General features: G+C 44.7%; 2 protein-coding genes across 6 annotated transcripts in view; one reads left to right on the top strand and one right to left on the bottom strand.

Annotated features, from left to right (window-relative positions):
• rufy3 (RUN and FYVE domain containing 3) overlaps nt 1–26,564 on the top strand; it is a 69,635-nt gene extending 43,071 nt beyond the window's left edge. For 3 of the 5 annotated variants that reach the window (XM_059965473.1, XM_059965474.1, XM_059965475.1), the window contains 14 exons: nt 1,318–1,441; nt 1,973–2,037; nt 3,027–3,092; nt 4,821–4,890; nt 7,189–7,290; nt 7,685–7,801; nt 9,675–9,842; nt 10,300–10,397; nt 15,968–16,087; nt 17,018–17,138; nt 18,375–18,460; nt 21,914–21,941; nt 22,028–22,111; nt 24,189–26,564. In XM_059965473.1, the coding sequence (XP_059821456.1) occupies nt 1,318–1,441; nt 1,973–2,037; nt 3,027–3,092; nt 4,821–4,890; nt 7,189–7,290; nt 7,685–7,801; nt 9,675–9,842; nt 10,300–10,397; nt 15,968–16,087; nt 17,018–17,138; nt 18,375–18,460; nt 21,914–21,941; nt 22,028–22,111; nt 24,189–24,329 (1,390 nt within the window). In that variant the 3' untranslated portion in view covers nt 24,330–26,564. Of the gene's footprint in view, nt 1–1,317; nt 1,442–1,972; nt 2,038–3,026; nt 3,093–4,820; nt 4,891–7,188; nt 7,291–7,684; nt 7,802–9,674; nt 9,843–10,299; nt 10,398–14,185; nt 16,088–17,017; nt 17,139–18,374; nt 18,461–21,913; nt 21,942–22,027; nt 22,112–24,188 lie in introns of those variants that run through there. The other 2 variants (XM_059965477.1, XM_059965478.1) reach the window with 1 other exon arrangement.
• The window catches only part of grsf1 (G-rich RNA sequence binding factor 1), a 38,316-nt gene continuing 37,996 nt past the window's right edge, over nt 26,280–26,599 (bottom strand). The window contains exon 10 of the mRNA XM_059965479.1: nt 26,280–26,575. Coding sequence (XP_059821462.1) covers nt 26,559–26,575 — 17 coding nt within the window. The 3' untranslated portion in view covers nt 26,280–26,558. The remainder of the gene's footprint in view (nt 26,576–26,599) is intronic.

Here is a 26,599-nt window from a genome sequence, read left to right as displayed (position 1 = left end):
TGGTGCTATTTGCTGCCTGAACTGCTTGCTGTTCCTGCATGTTCCTTTTCAGTGAGCAAGTGGGGAAGAGATCACTGGTTACTAAAGCCTGTGGGACTGCTGTTCAGATGGACGATTAGGCCATATCTGGTTGAATGTGAATGGCGGAACAGACTCAATGAGCTGAACAGCCTGCTCCTCCTCCTGCTCCTTGTGACCACTCATTTGACAGGTGGATGGGGAAGAGGGTCTTCACCTGCTCTTGAGGTATTTCGAGGATGTGGCCAATGGGTCTTTATTGGAACAAGCCCATCCCCCCCCACTCCCTGGGACTGGTGGGAGCTGGATTTCTGAAGAGTTCCGCTGCCACTGCTGCTGTGGGAGTGCACAGGGAGGTTCGGGCCAGAGTGAAGCAGCTTACCCCAGGGGTTTGCATGCGGCTCCTATGTGCTGTCTGTGCATGGAGGGAGTAGAAGAAGTGTCACCCTCATTGTTATTTCTGACACGTTTCATTGTGGCCTGATATCCTTAATTGCCCTTAAATTAGTGCAAGCTTGCAGTTGTAAAGCGTGTCACAGACTGTCAGCGATACAGCATGAAAACAGGCCCTTCGACCCACCGGGTGCTGCTAACCGTCTCCCACCCATTTACTGTAACTCTACATCTATCCTCGCTTTTATTCTGCACGCCCACGCGGAGTTTCCAACATGAAGCTTCGGTAAGTGTCCAAGGAGCATAGAAGTTCTGGAAATGGTCAGCAGGTCAGGAATCCCCATGGCGATATGTTAGATAGGTGCTTGGATGTCAAGGATATGGAGGTCTGTAGTCTGGGTGCAGGCCGATGGGACTAGGCCGATATTTCAGCACGGAGCAGATGGGCCGAAGGGCCTGTTTCTGTGTGGTAGGGTTCTGTAGTATTTATGACTATGGTAACCCTTTCATCAGAACTTAAGGGCCATAGTCTGAGTTACTGTGAAGTGTACGAGGAGCAATACAGAGACTGTTCCCTGGAGCAAGAGGGTACTTCAACTTCGAACATTTGTCCCCCAAAGCTTATGGGGATTCAAAGGAATGAGCAACAATATGACAACTGGTGAGAGGCTCAAGTTACCTCTAAAGCAGGGCCACGTTCCTGGATGCAGGTCAAGTGGGATGAAAGTGTATAACCCCTTTATTCGAGGTGGAGAAGCTTCTGAGCCCTGAGTGGGTTTTCAGTTGCTGAGTCTGAGATCGTTAGCCTATTGGTCAGTGAGCGAAGGGCAAGGATGTGGGGATTGATATGAATTAAGGGTAGGTTGGAGAGGGTGAACCTAACCTGTCAACTCTTTGACCTTTCAGTGAGTTCTATGAGCCAAATGCTCTGATGATGGAAGAGGAAGGGGCGGTGATCGCTGGGCTCCTGGTTGGACTCAATGTGATTGACGTCAACCTGTGTATGAAGGGAGAGGACTTGGATACCCAGGTAGGAGAGAGGGACACCCGCTTACCTCTGTCCCAATGGCTGCGATTGCTTCTTATCTGTACTCCAAAGTCCTGTCTTAATCCCTCAACAACACAGACCTTTTGTAAACAATATAAAAGCAATTCGATGAGTTTGGGAACTGTGTACCTTGTCCCAGAGACTATCTGTTCTGCAGTACACAAGGGCACGCACATTCAAGTGGTTAGCACAGACACTTGATAGCGGCAGGAATCAAACTTCAGTTAGTGTTCACTGGTGCTGTTAACCCTGTGACTGCGTGGTTTCCTTCACGTGCTCCAGCTTCCTCCCATGTTCTAAAGACGTACAGATAGGTTGTGGGCATGCTGTGCTGGTGCCAGAAGCATGGTATTACCTGTCAGCTGCCCCCAACTGGTCTGTAGACTGTGATGCAGAATGATGCATTTCAGTCTATGTTTTGATGTACATGTGACAAAGTTAATCTTTAAAAAAAAATCTTTATATTTCACTGGTGATCCCGCTGACTTAATTCGTGTTCTGTTTGCATTTCAGGTTGGTGTGATCGACTTCTCTCTCTACTTGAAAGATGGTGGACACAGCAGTAAAAGCTCGGAAGGGTGAGTACCTTTCTGTGCCGTTAGTGTCAGAACCCTCGCTCTGATCCTGGGTCCAGGAGACTGTCAGACTCCCCATCACAGCAGTAAAAGCTCGGAAGGGTGAGTACCTTTCCGTGCTGTTAGTGTCAAAACCCTCGCTCTGATCCTGGGTCCGGGAGACTGTCAGACTCCCCATCACAGCAGTAAAAGCTTGGAAGGGTGAGTACCTTTCCGTGCTGTTAGTGTTAGAACCCTCGCTCTGATCCTGGGTCCGGGAGACTATCCAGCTTCCCACCGTAACCGCTGGGCTGTGCCTGTACCGTTGCAATGCAGGCAGATGCACAGGGCGATCCCAGAACAACAGTGACTGTGTGGCGGTGCTCACTGAAAGAGACAAAGTGGCCAAAAGCGATGAAAATTCTGGTCATGCTGAACACTAGTGCTTGCATTAGTTCCTTTTCAATACTCTTTGGATTGTTTCATGAATTCTTAGAGCTAGAAGTTGTTGATATCTATAAACCCTTTGTACCTGGTGTGGAAAGGACTTGCCCTGTGAGAGCACCTCTCATCCCGGTGGGATGTGAAATTGCTTTACCAGAATGAGCCACTTCTGATGGGTAGTGTGGACGATCATTACAAGCTCCCAAAGATCTGTGACATCAGCTTATTGTAGGACTCCAGGCAGACTTTCTACCCCACCCTATCCCACTCCACCAGTAGGTGTACAGTGAAGCCACTGTGTGGCAGTGGTGGAGGGAATTAATGCTTATGGTGGCAGATAGGATGCCGATTGGTCGTCTATGTGAATCAGGCCTGCACTTATCCACGCCAGTGGAGCGTATACCATCACAGTCCCAACTTGTGCCTCATAGGTGATGGAAAGATCCTGAGCATTGGTGAGTCACTCACTGCAGGTTGCCCAGTTGCCGATGAACTTGCCACGTATTTCTGTCTTAAACTGATTAGCTTTCTACCTGTTAAAACAGCAAGTGCTCTTGTTTCTGCAACAGGGACGGGCAGATTACTGCCATTTTGGACCAAAAGAATTACGTGGAAGAGTTGAACAGGCACCTGAGGTAGGAAGCCGAGGAATGAGAGGACAAAGCTGAAGCTTGTTGAGTTCCTTTTCTCTGCACGGACTTGAGTGGTTTAAAAATAATAATCCTTCAGTGTGTCTGTGAAGATGGCAGGTGGTGATACACCCCGTCTTCCGAGTTTAACCGAGCTGCCGGAGAGGGTGTGGGAGGACTGGGGTGTGTGCAGACTCTGGGGACAAGAGGTGACATGGTTTAGGAAAGAGATTTGGGGAGCAGCCTCAGAATTCTTTGTTTGTGGAGGAGTTTTATTAGAATTTGACGTCTGTAGAGGAGAAAATGCATGTCAGATAGAGTTAAATTCCACAGCAAATACAGGAGAAGGATCTTTGTTAAGGAAGTTGTGGACAGGGGAAGGTTTGTGACCCCCTTCCAGTGGGAGAGTCGTGGAGAACTGCAGAGGCAGGCAGATGGGGGAAAGAGGAGACTGTGGGAGGGGTCTGGGGTGGTGCCATTATGGAGAAGGGTGAAATAGCCTTTATACATATTGAATGATGTTTACATGGAGAGTGTTTATCGCAGGAGGGACAGGAAAGATTAGAAGAGGTCCATGGATGAGGGTTTTCAGTGAAAGTGTTGTATCTTGTGTTTTCATTGGACATAAGCAGGCTGTTTGGCCCATCAAGTCTGTGCTTGTTCTCAGACCCTGACTGACTTCCCTGTCACTTGTTTTCTCTCTCTCTTACACATCTGTCAAGACCACCACTGGAGCAGTTTACGGCAGCTAGTTAACTCACTAGCCCGTACCTCTTTGGGATGTGGGCAGAAACCGGAGCACCCGTTGTGTCATAGGACAGAACATGTAAACTCCACACGGACACCAGTGGAGGTTGGAACTGAACAGGTTCACGGAAGCTGTGAGCACCTCCAACTGCACCAGTCCTGTCATTGTTCTCCACAAAGCAAAATAGGTTCGGGCTTCACAGCCATAGGACCAGACCTCTCTCTCGGCCCAGCTGGCCTATGCTGACCAACATGTCCCATTTGTAAGTGTTTAGTCCATGAGCTCTTAAACCTTTCCAATCCATGTACCTGTCCTGCTGTTCTTTTAGAACTTGTTATTGTACCTGCCTCAACCACTTTCTCCTGCAGCTGACTTCACATAGGTACCACCGTTAATGTAAAAATAATGTGCCACCCAGGTTCCTATTAAATCTTTACTCTCTCCCTTTACACCTGTGCCCTCTTGATAATCCCAGCCATGGGAAATAGATTGTGTGCATTCACCCTGTCTGTGCCCCTGATAATTTTGTACATCTCTGTACGATCATCTCTCAGTCGCCTACACACTATCCTGTCCAACAGCTACGTAAAGAGATGAAGGCAGCTTTGTGTTGAGTAGACGGTAGACAAAGACTAATAGTTGGAGCACTGGGGAACATGGTTTCCCCGTTCTGGGTAACGCTACATGGAGGTGTGAAGGAAAAATGTTGTTAACACTGAGGCATGGTGGAACTGATGGCACTGCATACAGCGGCCGTGTTGCGAGCTCCGTTCCAACTTTACAGTATATTTTTGATTTTGATTCTTAAGCCTGGAGTTGGTTCACTCAGGACTTAGATAAGGAATTAGGTTGGCAAAGGAGGAGTAACTTGCTTGGTTCTGGGGCTAGAGCAAGAGAATTACTGTCCTAGGGGCTATCACACACCCCATGGGCTGAATGGCCTGTACTGTAATCATTCTATAATTTTATTCCTCTTGTTTTTGTAGTTCCACTGTAAATAATCTCCAAGCAAAAGTGGATGCACTGGAAAAATCAAACACAAAGCTTACTGAAGAGGTTAGTGCCCTCAGTCCTTGATCCTCCACCAATGATGAATCACAGACTGTCCCTGAGGTGACTCTCGAGGAACTGACGGTTCTGGCGGGTGGGTGGATGGGTGGATCGTGATCGCAATGGTGATTTTGAGAGCAGCTGGCATTTGTCAGACAGCAAGTAACACCATCCTCGAGATCCAACTTGTCCAGGGACACCGAGCTCCCTGTCTCTAGGGAACCCCTGCGCCTGACAAGTGTCATTGACCTGGCTTAGTAGCAAGTCACACGGGACAGTCCTGTCAGGCAGCAAACCAGGAAGAAGGTGACATTGTCTTTAATATTTCAACCTTTTTATCGAATTTATAAGCCGTTCAGCCCCCTTGAAGCCTGCCCAACCATTCATGCTAATTGGTTTATTCTTGTCACATGACCGGAGTTAGAGTGAAAAGCTTTGTTGATTTTCCATCCACACAGATCATTCTGTAAACTTGCCTCGAGGTAATTCCAGTTTCTATGTTGACGTGGTACAAAGGGAAAGTGATGACAAAATTCAGAGAAAGTGTAGGGCAGCTAGTTAAATAAGGTGCAAAATCTTCAAACACATTTTTGTGGCCCATTCTCCATGTTCCTTGATCTTGTAATTTCCAAAAATCTACCAATCTCAGTTTTGAACACATTCAGCTCCCCAGCGTCAAGAATTCCAAAGATTCACCACCTTGGTGCAGACTCGAGGGGCCAAATGGTCTACTTCTGCACCTATTGTCTATTGTCTAAATGTCTCCTTACTTCTGCCCTTATTTTTCTTCCCTGCTTGCTCTATAAGTGAGCTATGGTCTTGTGCTCCTGCGCTATATGAATTGTCGTCCTCCTGTTGAGCTCTTTAATTGTATGTCTCAGTGAGGTCACTCTTCTAAAATTTTGAGAAAAGAAACCTAATTGACTCCATCTCTCCTCGTATAACAGACCCACCATCACAGGGGCTGGTCTGGCAAATATTCGCTGCGCTTCTTTGATCCCAAGTATATTCTTTGGTTTGGCGGGATCAAAACTGTGCACAGTCCTGCTGGTGTGGTTTCACCAGGGCTATGTATAGTTGTTATAAGACTGACCTATTCTTGCTCTCATATCATCTTATAACAAAGGTCCCCTAATTACTCACTACATCTTCTATACATTTGCTTTCAGTGGTCCACGTTATATTCGAGGTAACATTCCAAATTCATCTCCAAGTGAAGAATATGTTGCATTTTGATTTTTCACATTTGAAATGTATCACCACATATTCTCAACACTGCTTTTTGCCCAGTAGCTGGCGTCATCAACTCCCTCACCACCATTTGCATTCCCACTTAGAAATAAAGTTTGAATAGTGTGCAAATAAATCAGAAACTAAAATAGAAAAGTTTCAAAGTAAAATGTTTTGCAATAAAACTCTGAGGAAATCCCAATCTGTGTAAAAATTCCACTTTCTTCACTAATTCCCCACAAGTCTTTAACTCCTCTGGAAAGCCTAATTGGTTTCTTCAACCCCATGCGCTTCTCAAACTCCTTGCTGGGCAAGAAAAGCCCAGGTGGTTGGCCTTTGGCCATGAATTTGTTATTGATCTTTGGGGTTAAGAGAGAGCAACATTTCAGTGGCTTTCAAGGCCCCACTGTCCCTTTACAGTGTTGAGAGATAACGTGTTGCCTGCTGGCTGGTGTCTTGATTTGGTGCAAGGTCAAGACTAGGGTAGGTTTAGATTTGGGGGTAGGAGCCTCTCTCCACTGATGTGGGCAGTCTCCAGAAGTGTGTCCCCAACTGACCATCATGAGTGATGAGGCCAAGTTCTGAGCTTCACTTTGGAGGGGAGAGGGTGTGTGTGGATGTGACTAGCCCATCATCATGATCCTGCCCAATTCAGTGGCCAAGTTTCCTCTTGCAGCTTCTCCCAGATCCCTTTGTTAGAGCTGTGGAAATGTAAGAACATAAGAAATAGGAGCAGGGAGAGGCTATCTGGCCTGTCGAGCCTACTCCACCGTTCAATAAGATCATGGCTGATCTAACCATGGACTCATCTCCACCTTCCTGCCTTGTCCCCATAACCCTTAGTTCCCCTACTATGTAAAAATCTATCCAACTTTGTCTTAAATATATTTACTGAGGTAGCCTCCACTGCTTCATTGGGCAGAGAATTCCACAGATTCACCACCCTTTGCAGTTCCTCCTCATCTCCGTCCTAAATCTACTCCCCTAGTTCTAGTCTCGTGTGCCAGTGGAAACAACTCTATCCATCATTAAAAAAAACTGTTGTTTAATTGTTTTCTGTTTCTACCCTCCCAGCTGGCAGTGGCCAACAACCGTATCATCACCCTCCAGGAAGAGACGGAACGGATAAAGCAGGAGAGTGCACTCCAGCTGGAATCTACCTGGAAGAAGATGGAGGTGGGTCGAGTATGGAACTGCTGAGCTTCAGAGACTAAAAGGCATGAGTGGTAGATGCAGAACAAAAACCAGTCCTATCCAGTGACTGAAACATTGGCTGTCCATCTCCCCTCATAGATGCTGCTTGACCCGCTGTGTAATCCCACTCTCTCCCAATTTATTCTCCCTCATGTTCCCTTTAATTCCCTGCAGACTCTAGGGGTTCCCCACACACTGGGGTCACTTCACGTCGGCCTGTTAACCCGCAAATTCTGCATGTCTTTGGGATGTTGGAGGGTAGCGGATGCTGCAAGCTTAACTCAGACAGTGGTGCAGTTCGGGATCAAGCCTGGGCCTCTGGAGATGTGAGGCAGTGGCCCTATCAGCTGTAACGTTGTGATGTCCCTCTTCGCAGGTGTCGAAGGCAGATGGAAACGCCGAGGGACTGGGACAGAGACAGGGCCGGCAGGTTATGGAGGACGTGGATACTGAGACCAGGAAGCAGCTCAAAGAGGAGACACAGCTCAGGCTGGTAGGTCCTGGTGGAAATCCGCTCTCCCAACTCTTTTCCTGAAGCACAGCAGCTTTGTTCACCACGTTCTGGAGTGTGATTGGTTTCAGAAGCTGACATGCCATTGGTATAGGAGTGCTGGCTTCATCTGCAGAAACCTATCCTTAAAAATTACAGTAAAACTCCCATTAATCCGGCACCCTCAACGAGCAGATTTTGCGGACCATCCAATATTAGCTTGTTAATGGTCTAACACTTTTAAATGGCATTTTTAGAGGTGGTGCTCGGTGAGTTTAAAGGGAGTGTGGGAAATGGGGGAAGACCAGGAGTGCAGGAACTGGAGCCCTGTCAGAGGGAAGTGGGAAGCGAGTCCGGTGTTGAATCACTGGGATTTCCACATGGTTAAACGGCAGATTATTAGATAGTGATCTAATAAAGTTGAATTACAGAGTCATACAACATGGAATCAGGCCCTTTGGTCCATCTGCTCCGTGCTGACCAAGATGCTCAACCACATCAGTCCCATTTGCCAGAATTTGGCCCATAATCCATCTAAATCTTTTCAATCCTTGTTCCTTTGAATTGTTGTTATGGTGCCTGCACAAACCGTTTTGTCTGGCAGTTCGTTCCACTTGATGTTTTTTAAAAGAAACAATGTTGACCCTCAAGTTCCTATTAATTTTCTCCCCTCTCACCTTGTATACATGTGCCCCCTTGTTCTCGATTCCCCAATGCAGGGAGAAGGATCGTACATTCATCCTTTCTATGCCTAATCGTCGCCCAGTGCATCATAGTTCAATGTATTAATACATGCTCCAAGTTCACCTCCCTTACCCTTCATACTCCTTACATTAAGATAAATTACATTCCTTCCATCCTGTTGTGTCTATTGTTTTGCCCCTGCCTGTTCTTTCTTGCAGACTTAGCTAGTCATGACATTTACCTTCCCCTAATCCCCCCAGTTTCTAACCTGGTTTCTCTTGTACCCATTCAACTCGGTATCAATTTCCTGCCTCACTGCGGCTCCTGCCAACCTGGTGGGATCCTTAGTAGCAGTGAGCAGACTAGTGACAAATACCCCTGAATTCTGCGGCTTTACTATTGCGCAGTCCCTCACCTGCAGTAACTGGGGTTGCCAATCAAAAGGTTCAATAGAAACACCTGTCAAAGCAGGTCAGAGACTAGCTAGTTTACAGCAAGTGACTCAGCAGCTGACACCCCACGGTCTGTCCACCACTGGAGTGCTGTCCCCTTGCCTGGGTGAGGGCAGCTTCATCAGAACCCAAGGAGCTCCAGGCCAGGGGGCAAAGACTGCTGCAAGCACCCCCTACACCTCCCTCAGCATTCATCCAGGTGAACGACTTCTGTTTTCTGTAACGATTTGCGTTTTGTCATGCAGGTTAGAATGTGAAAAGTATTTTGCCATGGTCTCGTACGTAGTCTGAGACCCACAACCTGGTTAATATTCAGGAGTTATTTCAGGAATATAATTATCATAGTGTTCCCTGATTATTACAAGGTCGCAGGTTTTTGACTTGGACGTTGCAGAGACGCTGTCTCCACTGCAGAGATTGGTTGGCAGTCGGTAAGCAGTCGGTAAGAATTGTGCATTCACATTGAGTTGTCATCTGGAGTGTGTTGGCCAAAAAGAAGATAGAAGCAGACTGAGAAGGAAATTTGATAACTAAATAGATAGGCTCAGGGGATGCAGGGAAAGTGGGAATGATTGGGACCTCTCAGAGAGCTAGCATGGCTCGATAGGCTGAATGGAATGGAAGCGCTGGAGACCACAATTCCAGTGCAGTTCTGGTAGCTGTGCTCTTTTCTCGGACTCTGGTTTGGAGAGTGTGCGTGTCACGGTGAATGGTCTCATTGTGGCTGTCGTGTGGTCCAGGACGTTGAGAAGGAGTTGGAGGTGCAGATTGGGATGAAGCAGGAGATGGAACTGGCCATGAAGATGCTGGAGAAGGACATCTGTGACAAGCAGGACGTGCTGGTGACGTTCCGACAGCAGCTGGATGAGGTGCAGGCTCTTAACCAGGAGCTCTGCCAGAAGGTTCAGGTGAGGAGGGGAATGAGGCAGGAGGGTGGGTGCCAAGCGATGAGGAATCAGTCCATCCATCCACACTGAATCCCAGTGTCTAGAGCAGGGGCTATGGACCCCTACCGTTAACAGGGGAGTCCCTGGTCTAGAGGAACGACACCTTGTAATCTACCTGGGTAGTCTACAGCCTAATGGCGTGAATGTGATTGCTCCTATTTTAAATAACTCTGGTATGTTCTGACTCCCCCTTCCTCTTGCCCCTGTTATCCCTTTCCCATTTCAGATAGTATAAAATCACCTGCCCCTACCAGCAGCAGCTCCTTCCACATATAACCACTGTGGGAAAGATTACCTTTCGAGTCCCCTTTCAGGCTCGCCCCCCTCACCATCAGTTGTGCTGCCTGGCTTCAGACTTCCCTCCCCTGCGGAAAAGCTCATTCCTCGCCATTTTGCAAACCACGGTTTATTCATACAGGGCTCTGACAACGTGATCCGACAGAAGAATGAAATCATTGCCCGCCTGGAGGAGAAAGCTAATCAGATGAACTCCACTATCAAACAGTTGGAACTGAGGTAAACGGGCAGCCGTGCCTTTGGTGGAGGGGGGAGGTAGATGGGGCTTCAGCACTGGCTAATTGAGTGAGTAGTCCCTATGTTCCATGTGTAGCCGGAGTGACAGCAATTTCTTTTTTTGTAATTTATTTTTATTGAATTTCATCATCAAACAAACATTTCCATATGATGTATTTCAGACATTGTACATATCTATCATATAATCATATATATCACAAATCTCCACAAAGTTTTTATCTGAGGTACACACTTATAGAAAAGAGTGGAAAGAAAAAAACAAGCAAAAGGAAAGAACTATGCACAAATAGGGAGTGATCTTTTTTTACAACAGATTCATTGATTTGTGAGAATAAAATCAGGCCTATAGTTAAACCATTTTTCCCAGTATGAATCAAATTGTCCCAAATTGGATAAAAGTTCACTTACATTTGATTGGATTTAATAGCCCATTGACATTAAAAGAAATGAATTTTACCTTGTCCTTAGCCATCTGTATTTATCTGTCAATGTATCATTGAAATTAGAATAAAACTTAATCAATCTACTCCCTGAACAAATAAGAACCAAGAAACGCAAATAATAACAAAAATGGCAACGAACGTGTGATTCCAAGGCTGAGGTCTCTAGTAGATGACCCTGCGTTGAACTAGAGGAAATGTCTAGCTGTGGAGGATAACCCCTCCTACTTGTGAGTTGAAGGCCCCTATTGCAGTATCTTTAAAAGTCAGTGACCAAATTCATTACACAGAAAAGATTTCCCTGTGTACTCCTTTTTTTAATTTTTTTAATATATATATATATATATATTTTTATATATATATATAGAGACACACACACACACACACACACACACACAACATATATATACTTATTTTGGTGGGGAAAAAGGAGTAAGTGATCAAATAAAGAATAACAACTAAGTAATATAAAATCCACATTATAATAAGTATTTCTCAAGATAGGTATATCACCGTCTACTTTTGCTTCGGTTTAGCTTCTCAACAGTTTTAAAGTTAGCCAAACCTTATGCTCTTCTGAAGGGGGTGAGGACTGTCTTTGGGAAACTCCCGGTCTCTTCCTGATATATTTGAGTGACAGCAATTTCATCCACACTTGGTCTGTTCCCTTGCCTCTTGTCTTAGTAAACCTCCCCCCTCCCCTCGCCCCTCATTACTCTCTATAAACAGTGAAGAGCATTTGGAGGCACGGGTGTTTTCAGCTGCAGCACAGGTTCGATATGAACCAGACTTTCCAAAGAAACCTTTCTGTGTCCCAGAGTGCTGTATCATAAATCCCTTCTTCCCCCACGGAGCATCGCCCACGTGAGATGGTGCCGAAGAGAATTTACTTAAAAGGATGAAGCAAGGATGTCAGCGAGCGAGGGCAGAGTGTCATAGAGTTATAGAGCAATACAGCACCGACGCAGGCCTTGCAGCCCAGCAAGTCCATGCCGACCCAGCTACTCCCAATTTCCTGCTTTCTGCCCTTATCCCTGCAAGCCCCACTGCTCCCTGTGCCTATCCAGCAGCTTCCTAAGTAACACTAATATACTTGTCTCAACCATTTTCTCTGGTAACTCGTTTAATGTGCTCACCACGCTCTGCACGGAACGGTTGTCCCTCAGACACCTTTTAACTATTTTGCCTCTATGCCCCTAGTTTCGTACTTCCCAAACCTTGGGAAGAGACTGCTACCATTCACCTTATCTGTGCCACTAATGATTTTATAAACTTCCGTAAGGTTTATGGATTAGCCTTATTCTGCGCTCCAAGGAATAACGACCTAGTCTGGCCAACCTCTCCCTATATCCCAGTCTCTCCAATCCTGGCAAAACCCCTATAAAATGTTACTATGATAAAGTTAGCTGCATTTGATAAATGATAAGTTGTCCCTTACTTCTTATATTTTATACCTACAACAGCACAGAAGCTGGGCACTTGGTTCATCAGTCTCCTGCCAGCCGTTTCAAAGTTCTGAGTAAATTTATTATCAAAGTACATATATGTCACCACATACAACCCTGAGATTCCTTTTCTTGCGGGCATACGGAATAAATCCAATAATCATAACAGAATCAATGAAAAACCACACCAGCTGGGTGTACAACCAGTGTGAAAATGACAACAAACTATGCAAGTACAAGAAGAAAGAAATAATAATAAAATAAGGAATAAATATTGAAAATGTGAGATGAGGAGTCTGCGAAAGTGAGTCCATAGGTTGTGGGGACATTACAATGATAGTGCAAGTGAAGTTGAGTGAAGTTATCCCCTCTGGTTCAAGAACCTGATGGTTGAAGAGTAATAACTTCCTGAACCTGGTGGTGTGGGTCCTGAGGCTCCTGTACCACTTCCCTGATGGTAGCAGCGAGAAGAGAGCATGTCCTGCGTGGTGGGGCCCATGATGATAGATGCTGCTTTGCTGCGACCGTGCTCTGTGTAGGTCTTCTCAGTTGTGGGGAGGGCTTTACCTGTGGTGGAATGGGTCATATCCACTCCGTTTTGCAGGATTTTCTATTCAAGGGCATTGGTGTTTCAATACCAGGCTGTGCTGCAGCCAGTCAATATACTCTCCACCGCACAACTGTAGAAGTTTGTCAAAGTTTTAGATGTCATGCCAGATCTTTGCAAACTCCTAAGGAAGTAGAGGTGCTGCCGTGCTTTCTTTGTAATTGCACTTGCATGCTGGGCCCAGGACAGGTCCCCTGAAATGATAACACTGAGCAATTTAAAGTTGCTGACCCTCTCAGTCCCCACTCCCCCTCCCGCTGTTTCCCTGTGGTCCCGTGACTTATCTCACCGTCCCAGCAGTTTGTTTGACTCAGCCGATGTCAGGAGATGATCAGCATCCCTGTGGGAGGAAACAGGAGCACCCAGGGAAACCCATGTAGTCACAAGGATGACGTGCAAACTCCACACAGAAAACACCAGGGGTTGGGGATTGAACCCAGGTCTCTGCCACGGTGAAGGGGTGGATTCACTAGCTGTGCCATCGCCCTGGCCTCACCCTGCTGTCTCCAGTAATCAGTCCGCTGCTCGAGTGCAGTCGGGTTGTTAATTTTAATCCTGCTGGGAGCTTTGCTGGCATTGGTATCCAGATGATCACTTGCACTTTGTTTAAAAAGCAAACAAGCTTAAGTGTTTGTTCAAGACGCACATCATCAGGACAGCGCTGCAGCATTTCTTGACAAACAGGCTGGCCTTGTTGGAACCCTGTGCTGAATTTCTCTGCGATGATGTGTGTAATCACTGGTGCTGTAACATGGCAACGTACAGTTGATGAGTGAGGGGGAGGCTTCCCAGTTGTCTTCATTCTGACCGAGTCACGGCCTCAGTGCAGGCAGTGCTCTGTCTGTTTCATTCCTGGGATGCAGAGGAGGTTGAGTATTTCCCATCTCTAATGGTTCTTTCCTATTCCTGATGCCTTGGTTCTGGGAGAAAGGGACAGGTGACTCGGAAGCTTCTGAAGATGGTGGGGACAGAAGCACATTGGTTTTAATTGACAGACTTGCAGAGCTCTCGTAGGCAAGTGCTTCTGTGTGGGATTGTGTGTACACGTGCAGTATATGTACAGGTGTTCATGGATTTCTATGCTTTAAAAATAATGGAAAGAATATTTTGGCTTGCCAATTGTAATGAACTAATAGAACTGCTGTTCACTTTTTCCCCCCTTTTCCATCCCTTTTTCCTTTTCTTTCATCATTGTCTCCCCTTTTTGAACTTGTCAACGTCTTCACCCTGCCTGCTTTCTTCTTCTGACTGACCCTGACACGGACTTCTAATAAAAAGTGAAAATGATTTGGTAAAACAAGCTAAGTGTCTAAACATTGCAGCGGGGAAACTTGTCCAGAGACAATAGACATCGAGTGAAGAAAACCTCAAGTTTGGCCTTGGTTTTTACCATCGGAAAACCTTTAAAAGTTGTGGTTACAGTTTGCAGTGAAGCATGTAGCTTTTTTCCCAATTAAAAGTCAGCTACAGAAGTTGATTTTTTTATTATAATATTTGAATAATTCATGTTTCACTTGTGGCGCTTTCAGCCACTATTTCCACGGGCTGGTTTGTCTCTACTGGAATGAGCAGTGTGCATTCCTCAAGAATTCCTTGTGACCTTTAAATAGGAAGCTTCCTTTTAATGTCCTTGTCACTTTGGTTGGTTTAAAGTGAGCCAGTTTGAAGATTGATTCTGATTGGGTCACCTTAGGCAATTTAATACATTTAAAAATATTACAGACACAAAGATTCTAGAATTAACCCAAGATATTTGAGAAGGATGTACATAGTGGAATCTTCTTACCTTCATATACCTTGCTTTTGTTCTTGAAAGAGATTCACCTACTTAGAGTTTAAAACAATCTCTTCTGCTTTGAGTTTGTGTTGGAAACTTGACGGCTAATGGCCATAAGTACAATGGGTGCAAAGCTGGGTAAGAGGTTGGGCAGGTTGGAATTGATTGCAGGGGGTTGCCAGAGTCTGGACAAGTTGTATGGCAAATCGCAGAGATGACTAATATTCCTGTTGGTGTATGTGTGCTCTGCACTGTAAGCAGGGCTGCAATATTAACTGCTACTGGTGTGGATAGGATAGCGTTCAGAAAGTGTAAAAACATGAAGAGGGAGTTGAGTGTTGTAGGAGTGAGAAAATTCAGCTAAATCAGTTTTAAGAATGTTGTAGGCAAGGTAAGGGGAATGAAGATCAGGATACCGCTGGACCTTGGTGGTTTACTCTAAGTACAGGGCTGTGGAGGAGTTTAATACCTGGAGCTAGGGGTGATTTGCATTGAATGGTTTCCCAGTCCAGCATCCCTTGTTTGTCTGGAATGGTGTGATGATAAGCAGATCTTACATGTTGAATTACTGCAAATGAAAAGCTGTTTGAACTTGGCTCTCTGGGGAAGTGGCCTACTGCCCCAGAGCTTCTCCTGGTTAATTCAGTGGGAAAAGGTGCCCAAACAGCAGTGTGAAATCTGGCCCCCAGCTCCCAGGTGCTCCACCATCGTCAGCTGCTCAACGAGAGCTCATGGTTGCCTGATGCAAAAATGTAACCCCGATTTTTAGCAAGGATCCAGAAGTAAGTAGCATTAGTGGAATGAATTGTGAAGGGCATAGGGGATTGAAAGATATTGGCTTTTGAGGAAAACCAATTGTCTGCTAACTAGGAATACATTGTGCAGCCAATGTATGCTTTTGCACTATGCTGTTCGCAGTTATATTTTATTTAGATTGAATGTTTTAATGGGAAGATCTTAGAGTTAATTCCAGTGCAATGATATGTTTTTGGTGGGGTTGGGGAGAAGATGTTGAAGATAAATTTTGTTAATTAACCATCAATATTGTGAAATGTGTAGTAATAAATCAAAATAAAACACTTGGAAAGAAAGCCATCTCTCTGCCTCGATTCCCCATTTCTCAGCATGTCCGTCACTGGTTTTATTTTGTGTTTGATTTGGGCCATCATTGAGTTGTGTGTTTGCTTTAGTTGATCTTCCTCCATCCTTGCCCAGCCCTACCCTCTGTTCCCCTCCACCGTGGCTTTTTGTTGCTATCACAAACTCGTCTGGCTCACACCCAGATTGCGACGGGCACAGGGGAGCTGTCACTCGGCGGAGGAAGCAAACCGACTCTTCAAGCAGGAGTTCGGGGAGAAGATCGCCAGCTTGCAGCAAGAGGTGGACACCCTGAAAAGACAACGGTGGGTGCCCTTGGGAATGGGCGTCTCGAGGGTCACTGGGTTCTTAGCTTAGTGCAAGTGGATGGGTTTGTTACATGGACCAAATGGCAATAAAGCACAAATCAAATTAAATCTCCTTTCTGCAAGTCACCTCCTCTCGATCTTGACCTTTGGTACTGTCTAGGTGAAGTGTACATGTTCTCCGTGTGCCCTTGCACATCCCAAAGACGTGCAGGTGGCTCCAGGGAGATTTATTAAGAAGAAAAGTTTGGATAGTGATGGTTTCCACTAATTGGCTAGTTATTAGAGTGAAGCCCAGTTTCTGAGACTCGATGATCAGAATACAAGAATTCACATCATACCGTGACAGAGAGTGGTGAGTGGCTGGAAGTTGCTGCCAGTGTGGTAGCAGAGGCACTGGCATGTTGCCTGAATTAAAGGACTTTAGTTATGGGGAGAGATCAGAGAGACTGGGCTTGTTTTCCATGGAGCAGAGGGATGGCTTGTGGTGAATATACAAGCTAGAGAGGTACAGATAGGGTAGGTAAAACCTTTCTCCCCACTGCGGATCCAGAACGAGGGAGCCAAGATTTAAGGTGAGAGGAAGGAGAGGTATGAGTACTACACGTAGTGGTTCATATTTAGAACTCACTGCCAAAGGAGGTGGGGGAATGGGATACAATGACTGATACACTTAAACAGGCAAGGTGTCGAAACGTAGGTGAATGGGATTAGTGTAGATGGGCAAAAATGGTGAGGTGAAGATCCTACAGGTGTACGAGTCAGACTCGATGGCGCAGTCAGACACCCACGTCTGGGCAGCGCTTCATCACTTTAACCCTTCTAGTCACCAGATGCAAAGACCAACGCTCCTTTGCTTTGGACCAAGTGATGGGTAACCAGTGCCGATGGCCTTTATGATCCCGTCTGATCCTGTCGTTCTCTCCTCAGTGCCAAGTTACAGATGAGCTTAAAGGAGCGCAAGCTAAGCTCACCCGTTGACTACAGCCGAGATCTCAGCTCGGAGGCACAAGTAAAGAACAGCCAGCAAGAAATGGCGGATATCAGGAGGGTGAGTGAACAAGCGTGATCGTTGGCAGTGGCTCCACTCCTCCTGGTGTAGAGATTAACGAGAGTTGTTCCACGTTTTCTCTTGGTGTGGAGGTGGAAGGAATTTTTGTAGATAGGGTAGGTCGAATCCGTGGTAGTGGGGACCAAAAACAACAGGGCAAGATTTAAGGTGGGAGGGACTTGCATAATAGGTCCACCATAGGTGGAAGGACAACCAGAAGACCAAACACCCCATCAAGCCTGCTTCACCAATCAGATATCATCTGATTCCACAAGCCTTTCTCCAAAAATCTTTAATTCTGACAGTAAACAATAGAGGCATAAATACGATAACTCTGTGTTCAATCTTCTCAACTTGTGCCTGCCCAGTCCCTCCTCACTGACTTCACCAGAAACAGGTGAGATGTAGAAACAGTTTCTCGGTACCTGGGACACCACAGAGAAGGGTCTAGCTGCAGCAAGATTGTGCCTTTTTATTCTGTTTTAAAGCATTGCTAAATGCAGGGCCATGTCCAGGACCTCAGTGTAAAGACTAAACCTCAGAGTGCTGCTCTTTCTTGTACCGCACAGAATGAAGGTTTTAATTTAGTCTTGCAGTGGAATTTAAACCCATAAACATTGAACTCTTGAGGAAAGAGCACAACTAGCCGAGACACAGCTGAAGTTGTCTCTCCGTGTGCACTCTCACAATTACAGGCTAATCATGCATAGCCTTGTTGCATTCCATAAAACCATAAGATTTAGGAGCTGAATTAGGCCATCCCCCCCAACATATCTGCTCCAGCATTCCATCACGGCTAACTTATTTTCCCCCTCAATTCCATTCTCCTACCTTCTCCCCGTAACCTTTGACACACTTACAAATCAAGAACCTTTCAACTTCAGCTTTAAATATACCCAATGACTTGGTCTCCACAGCCGTCTGAGGCACAGAATTCCACAGATTCACTACCGTCTGGCTACAGATATTCCTCCTCTACTCTGTTCTTGTGGTTGTGCCCTCTGCTCCTAGACTCCCCTACTATAGGAGGCATTCTCCACGTCCACTCTATCTAGCCCTTTCAATATTCAGTAGGGTTCAATGAAATCATCACTCATTCTTCTAAACTCCAGTGGTACAGGCCCAGAGCTGTACCTTCACCAGGAGTCAGCGCACCTGGTACTCTAGTTTGTAGTGCAATTTGGTTTACTGTCTATTAATTTTTTGTATGAAGTGGGGTCTCTGGTAACATTACAGGAGCTGGAGAGGCTTCGAGAAGAAAACCTTCGACTCCATCAAGCAGAAGAGGGGAGGACTCCTAATGGGTCCCACAAATCAGACAGGTATTTTTATATTCGTGTCAAATGTTTGGGATTAATTCTGTGTAGCAGGTAGAACATACAACAGCACAGCTCAAGAACAGGCTCTTCGACCTACCATGTCCGTGCTGACCATGGTGCTTACCTAAACCCATCCCATCTGCCTGCACACAGTCTACATCCCAACATTCTCTGCCTGTTCATGTGTCTGTGTAAATGCATCTGCTTCCTCCACCTACCTGGCAGCTTGTTCCAGCCACTGTGTGTAATCTCATACATCTCCTAGAATGGAACATTTTTGGTGCACAAGTGCTGAACTAATTAAACTAGTAATTAAGACAAAGTAAATTCAACCCCGATGCCTGCACAATGTCTTTATCTCGGTTTGATGCATGATCGTGTCTAAATGCCTCTTAAGTGTTACTACTGCTTCCAGCTCTGTTCCAGGCACCCACCAACACAACTTGCCCCGCACATCTCCTTTAAGCTTTCCTCTTCTCACCTTAAATGTACATCCTATAGCATTTGACAAATCCATTTGGGGGTGGGAAAGACTCATATTATCTATCTCACATAATTTTAAACTTCTATCTGCTCTTCCCTCAGTCTCCACTGCTCCAGGAAAATCAATCCAACTGCTCCTTGTAGCTCGTTCTCTCCAATGCGGGCAGCATCCTGTCTGCCATTACAATTCAATGCCTGAACCTATTATTTTCAGTGCAGGTTATCTTTTGGAACTGTTGGGAGTGGGGGGGGGGGGGGAGGGTGGAATTACTGAGCAATGAGTACAGAGGGAGTATAGATAACTTGTTAAATGAATATGTTCTCTCCTATAAGTGCCATGTGAGCTGCCAGTTAAAATTAATGTATTTACCAAAATCCAAAGATGACGAAAGAAAGTATTTTGCTAAATTATTACGGAGCTTTTCTGTGCACGCACACAAAGGCCTCGAAATGGAATCTATTGGTGGAGTGGAGGCTGGAAGTTCTGGGTGGAATATTAAAGGGTCTCCACCCAAAACTTCGACTGTCCATTTCAGAATCAGGGTTATTATCACTGGCATGTGACATGAATTTTGTTAACTTAGCAACAGCAGTTCAATGCAATACATAATCGAGCAGAGAGAGAAAAAAATAATAATAAATAAAATAAAACATTATAAGTAAACAAGTCTGGCAGCGCCTTGGAAATCCCCTTCTGCCGCCTGCGTGGGATGACGAGTCTGTCGGGACCCTGAGGACTTGTGGAAACCGTGTGGTGGTTTCTTTCAAACTTATAGTCTTTTAACATCTTTGGACTATTTTTACTGTGCCCATGGTCTGTTTTTTTTTTATCAATTATGGTATTGTCTGCACTTTTGTAACTATATGGTAACTATATGTAACTATGTGGTTTTGTGTAGGTCTAGTAGCTTTAGTTTTTGGTCTGTTGGGTGGTAGAGTTGGTCTCCTGACTTCTTGTGTCTGGGTAGCCTTGTTTTGTCTGGTGGATTTTTAGCTCCTTTCCGGGGAACACGATAAGATGGTAGCGTGATATTAATACGCAGCAGTCTCTCCGGACTCTGGATTTGGGGATTGCCAAACGTTATGTGGTTTTTCTGGTGTAGTCTGTTTTGTCACGTGCTTTTGTGATATTCTGGAGGAACGTTGTCTCATTTTTTTAACTGCATTGCATTTGTGGTTTCTAAATGACAATAAACTGAAATTCAATTCAAGTAAATCAATTACATGTATTGATTAGATTATTAAAATATGCAGAAAAAACAGAAATACTGTATATTTTAAAAAAAAGTGAGGTAGTGTCCAAAGCTTCAAAGTCCATTCAGGAATCGGATGGCAGAGGGGAAGAAGCTGTTCCTGAAACACTGAGTGTGTACCTTCAGGCCTCTGTACCTCCTACCTGATGGTAACAGTGAGAAAAGGGTTTGCCCTGGGTGTTGGAGTTCCTTAATCATGGACCCTGCCTTCCTGAAACACCGCTCCCTAAAGATGTCTAGTGGTCAAGATGGAGCTTTACAACCTTCTGCAGCTTCTTTCAGTCCTGTGCAGTAGCCCCTCCGTACCAGACAGTGATGCAGCCTGACAGAATGCTCTCCACAGTACAACTATAGAAGTTTTTGATATGCCAAATTGCTTCAAACTTCTAATAAGGTATAGCTACTGTGTCTTGCCTTCTTTATGACTAAATCAATGTGTTGGGACCAGGTTGGATCCTCAGAGATCTTGACACCCAGGAATTTGAAGCTGCTCACTCTCTCCACTTCTGATCCCTCTATGAGGATTGGTATGTGTTCCTTCATCTTACCCTTCCTGAGGTCCACAATCAGCTCTTTCGTCTTATTGACATTGAGTGCCAGGTTGTTGCTGTGGCACCATTCCACTAGTTGGCATATCTCACTCCTGTACGCCCTCTTGTCACCACCTGCGATTCTACCAACAATGGTTGTATCGTCAGCAAATGCATAGATGGTATTTGAGCTATGCCGGGTCACAGTCATGTGTATACAGAGAGTAGAGCAGTGGGCTAAGCACCTACCCCTGAGGTGTGCAGTGTTGTTCGTCAGTGAAGAGGATATGTTATCACCAATCCACACAGACTGGTCTTCCGGTTAGGAAGTTGAGGATCCAACTACAGAGGGAGGTACAGAGGCCCAGGTTCTGCAACTTCTCAGTCAGGATTGTGGGAATGATGGTATTAAATGCTGAGCTAAAGTTGGTGAACAGCATCCTGACGTAGGTGTTTGTGTTGTTCAGGTGGTCTAAAGCTGTGTGAAGAGCCATTGAAATTGCATCTACCGATGACCTACTGTGGCAATAGGCAAATTGCAATGGGTCTAGGTACTTGCTGAGGCAGGAGTTCAGTCTCATCATAGCCAACCTCTTAAAGCGTTTCATCACTGTCGATGTGAGTGCTACCAGCCGATAGTTGTTAAGGCAGCCCGCATTATTCTTCTTGAGCACTGGTATAATTGTTGCCTTTTTGAAGCAAGTGGAAACTTCTGCCCGTAGCAGTGAGAGGTTGAAAATGTCCTTGAATACTCCCGCGAGGTGGTTGGCGCAGGTTTTCAGAGTCTTACCATACCCCATCGGGACCTTCTGCCTTGCGAGGGTTCACTCTCCTTCCATAGTTGCTACCTGACTCAGAGTTTCTTCAGCAGATTCCAGCACCTGCGGTTTCTTGTGCCTCTGGATTGTTCTTCCTGGCTGGTTGGTGCATGGTTTTGTCTTTGTAATGAGGACCCAGTGTAGAATAAAGCTGTCCTGCATCGCAACTGAAAAGAGGTACCTCCCAAGCACAGCCAATTGTACCTCCTCTTTCTTTGCCTGACCCTCTACCCTGCTGTCTCTTTTTCTCCTCCCCCTTCCTGCTTCTTTCCCTTCCTCGCTACACTTTCAATAGTTTAGCATACATCAACTATTTCACGGAAGTTCATTTGTCAAAAACAAATCTGAAATATTTTCTTTTGAAATTTTTAGGTCAAATTCAGAAACACAAGTAGAAACTGTAAGTACATTTTGTTTCTTTAAAATAATTTAACATTGTTATAAACACAAAGCTACAGTTTTTAACTTTTGTGTTTCTTGTCACAGGGACCCAGTGGCTCCAGACTGGAATGTGAAGAGAATGTGATTTGCAAACTCTGTCAAGAGGAAGCTTCACTGAACAGGCCCAAGGTACAAAACTGATTTGCAATCCATCTGCAACTCTGCCAGTCTGTTAAGTTCTGATCATAACCTGTATCGTTACTATCCACATGCAGGATATGCATTTACAATAAGAGGGGAAAAGCTTAAAGGAGTATTTAATGATTACTTTTCTTCACTACTTACCAAGAGAAAAATAATGGAGGACCAGGAGATCAGTGCTGAGTGTATAAATACGTTTGGGTGTTTAGAGGGCAAGGAGGAGGAAGAGTTGGGCCTCCTCATGAGTATTAAGGTGGTTAAGTCCCCAGGGCCTGATGGGATTGCTGAAGGAGACAGGAGACAAGATCGTTGGACCCTTGACCAATGCCTTCATGTCCTCTCAAGCCGCAGGCAATGTCCTGGAAGACTGGCGAGTGTGGAATGTTTATCTCTATTTAAGAAATGAACAAGGGAAAATTCTGGGTACTATAGACCATGAGTCTCATGTCAGTTGTAGGGAAATTGCTGAAGAAAATTCTTAGGGATAGGATATACAAGCATTTGGAAACCCATGAACTAACTGGGGACAGTCAGCACGGCTTTGTGTGTGGCAGGTTGTGCTTTGCTGACTCGATTGAGTGGTTTGACAAGATGATGAGATTGATGGGGGTAGGGCAGTGGATGTTGTCCACATGATTTTAGTAAGACGTTTGACAAAGTCCCTCATGGGAGGCTAATCCAGAAGCTTAGGATGCATGGGATCCACGGCAAATTGGCTGTTTAGATTCAGAACTGGCTTGTGTATAGAAGACAGAGGGTAGTGGTTGGAGGGACTTAAGCTGGTGGTCTGTAATTAGTGGTGGTCTACAGGGATCTGTGCTGGGACTTGTGCTATTTGTGTTGTATATAAATGACCTGGATGAAAATGTGGATAGGTAGGTTAGTAAGTTTATGGATGATACCAAGATTGGTAGAATTATGGATAGTGTAGAAGATTGGCAAAGAATACAGCACAATGTAGACCAGTTGCAGATAAGGGCTAAGAAATGGCAGATGGAGTTTAAACCATATAAAAGTGAGGCGTTGCACCTCAGTAGGGCATGTACAAAGAGACAGTACAATGTTAACGGCAAGATCCTTAAATGTTGCTGAGCAGTGAGATCTTGGGATCCAAGTTCATAGAGCCTTGAAAGTGGCTACACAGGTCGATAAGGTGGTTAAGAAGGCTTACGTAATGCTTGCTTTTATTATTTGAGGCACTGAGTTCAAAAGTCAAGAGGTTATATTGCAACTTTATAAAGCTCTGGTTAGGCCGCATTTAGAGTAATGCATTCAGTTCAAGGCTTTGGAGAGGGTGCAGAAGAGGTTTACCAAGATGCTGCCTGGTCTAAGAAGGCATATGCTATGACAAAAGGCTGGCTAAACTTGCATTGTTTTCTCTGGAGCACCAGGTGCTAAAGGGAGATTTAATAGAGCTTTAGAAGATTGAGGCATAGATAAAGTGGACAGAGAATATCGGTTTCTCAGGATTAAAATGTCTACTACCAGTGAATATGCATTGAAGGTGATGTGAGGGTTAAGTTCTTCACTCAGAGTCATAGATGTCTGGAATGTGTTGACTGGTATGGTGGTAGAAGCAAATATATTGGAAGTTTTTGATATGTTTGTCTAAGCACACGGATGTAAGGAAGATGGAGGGACATGGACATGATGCAGGTAGGAGGGATTAGTGAGTGGGTGTTTTTGATTTGGCACATTTTATTATGCTGTAAATGAAGGATTCTTTTTTTGGTGTATAGTAGGTGCCTGTGGTGGTAGTGATAGAAGCAGATACAATAGGAGCAATTGAGAGGCTAAAGTGGATATGTTGCTCCATAATTATATGGATCATGTACAGGAAGAAGATACTCAGTTTAATTTGGAATTTTTTTTGCAGACATGGTATGATATACTGTACTGTTCTATGCTCCATCTCCTTCAAGCCCACCATCATCTCTTTACCATCACACCTTTAATATGCTTGGTTATAGGAGTGGGGGAAATGTGAAATCCAAGCTCGACTCCTGAGCAGTCTCTACACCACTCTTTACTGTTGGTATAAACAGTGGCTTTCCCTCTCTTTCAGAAGCAATGCAAAAGCTGTCAAGGAACCTTCTGCAGTGCGTGTGCTCTAAATGAGCTGCCTCTCCCGTCCTCCCTGGAGCCTGTGTGTGTGTGTAATCCCTGCCACGTGATGCTGTTACAACAGTACTCAACACCACCCTGACAGACTACCACGTGGAGTGCGCAGAGAACCACTCTGTCCTCAATGTGAAGTGTTGGACAAATCAGCGTGCCATTCCTACTGTGCACACTTTCCCTTGAAAAAGGAACTACTGTTTTGATGCGTCATTGGGAACCTTGTTAATATTGTTTGTAACTTTCAGGAAGACATCCACCTGGACTCCTGCCACATCAAATGGCTGTTTTCTGGGCCATGAATGGTGTAACCAAAAAAGGTATCAGCTGAGGGGGCTGAAAAACAGATTAAATCAGTGTGGTAAAACTCTGAGACAAGTTTTAAAAATCATCTCTTTGAATTCTGGTAATGCTGTTTAACAATTCTAATCCCTACCAGATGAGGCTGGATTTCCTATCCAATGTGGCAGACACATGGGGATGTAGTCAAGGTGACCATGCCAACCTTGGATGTTCTCTAGTTTCCTACATCCATCCCTCTCACTGAGGGTATTGTTATTTTGACTTTTCATTCTTTGACCAAATGTGAATTTCAGTTGTGCGCCATTATGTATTTGAACCACCTCTCCGTAGGCTGGACTGAGCTGGAATTGTCTGTTGTCAAAAGAATCTGGATCTTGTCCTTGTGTCAGTGGACAGTTCACTTTGTAAACCAGATTAAACATGTGACCCACTGAGAACAGAACACTGCTGGAGAGAAACAGTTAAAAGTCAGATGTGTTTTCTGTCTGACCCGAGTATTGTCAGCTTTTTTGTTTTTGAATTTCAGCATCTGTAATATTTAGCTATCTTTTCAAAGCACTGATCAAAGATGACTTCTGTGATGGTGATCAAAGTGAGGTTCAAAGCTGTATGGTGTATACACTACCTCCTACTACAGTGTAGTTTAGATAAGCAAAGAAGTTTTCTTGACAAGTTCCTCATTTCACAGGACTTAAAAAATGAATGTACAAAGGTATTTAGTGACCAAATGAATTTTTATAGCCAGCTATTTTTCTTATTTGATTCAAGGACCTGATATACCCCCCAACAATAGTAGCATTTGTAAACTCCTTTATACAAAACTGGACAATTGTTGTAAGAAATTTTGCACTGCATTGGGGAGGGAGCAGGGACTAGAATATCTGTGAAGGAATACTTGTTTGCTGCGTATTCTCCCATTGCCTGGGTACAACTGGATAGCCTGTTTGTTGTATGAATAAACATTTGCTTTGTGCGTACGCACCTGTGATTGAATTTCCTCCAAAGTTGAAGTGTCAGGTATTCTATTCCCAATATTGCCACACTTTGATATTAAGGGCACAGCAAAACCACCTGTCTGTTAAATACAAAGTAATTTGGTATTTTTAACCTGGTATCTCTTCGGGAGGCGTGCTGATCTAGCGGCTACCACAATGATCACTAATTGCTGTTACCCGTAAGGAGTTTGTACACTCCACCCACATTGCAGAGATGTACAGGGTTAGGGAGTCGTGGGAATGCTATGTTGGTAACACTTGCACAAGTCTAATCTGTAATGTTTAGCTATCTTTTCAGTCAAAGCACTGACCAGAGATGACTTCTGTGATGGTGATCAAGGTGAAGTTCAAAGCTGTATGGTATACACTACCTCATACTAAATGTAGTTTAGATATAAATGTGAGACAAGTCTGATCTACATACTCCAGGATTTGGTCAGAAATGCAATCTCCTGGGTTACAGATTGTGTGGGTATTCTAAACAAACAGAACACAACCCAGTGACCAGCTTGTAACTTTCCAGTTCCCTTTATTTATTTTTAAAAAGGGAACTATTTTTGTTAACATTGATTGTCTATGATGATTTTTATTGTGGCTGCACTGCACATATGTTCAACCCATTTAATTATACTGTGAGGAAAAACTCCATGTATATAGCAAAGGATATCCTCTGCAGGTTACTGCAAACTTACATTTTTAAACCAATGCTACTAAACAATTCAAACTGTTGTAAAGCAATGTAAACTTGTTAAAATGCCTGGATTTATTTTATCAAGTAATGTAACATTAAAACGTGTTACAAGAGGCATAATTTGCAATACAGGCTACTTGGAGTACCAAAACAAAAATCAATTTCTTCTGTTAATGATATCAATGAGTAGGTCACAGTTGCTCCAACTGGTTTCGATACAACTTCAAGCTCCAAAACCAGGTTTGTTAGTTTTGCCTAGTGTTTAGGTATCCGCTCAAGTGGAAAGCTTCACTACCAAAGGCAGAGCCATTTCCAAATCAGTGATCGTTTACCTCTCTTCAGTACCTGAAACAAAATAAATGATCAGTT

Source organism: Hypanus sabinus, chromosome 3, assembly GCF_030144855.1.
Source record: "Hypanus sabinus isolate sHypSab1 chromosome 3, sHypSab1.hap1, whole genome shotgun sequence".
In the NCBI taxonomy this organism is placed as follows: Eukaryota; Metazoa; Chordata; class Chondrichthyes; order Myliobatiformes; family Dasyatidae; genus Hypanus; species Hypanus sabinus.
Note: the sequence above shows the minus strand (reverse complement) of the source record. Positions and strands in the feature narration are given on the sequence as shown.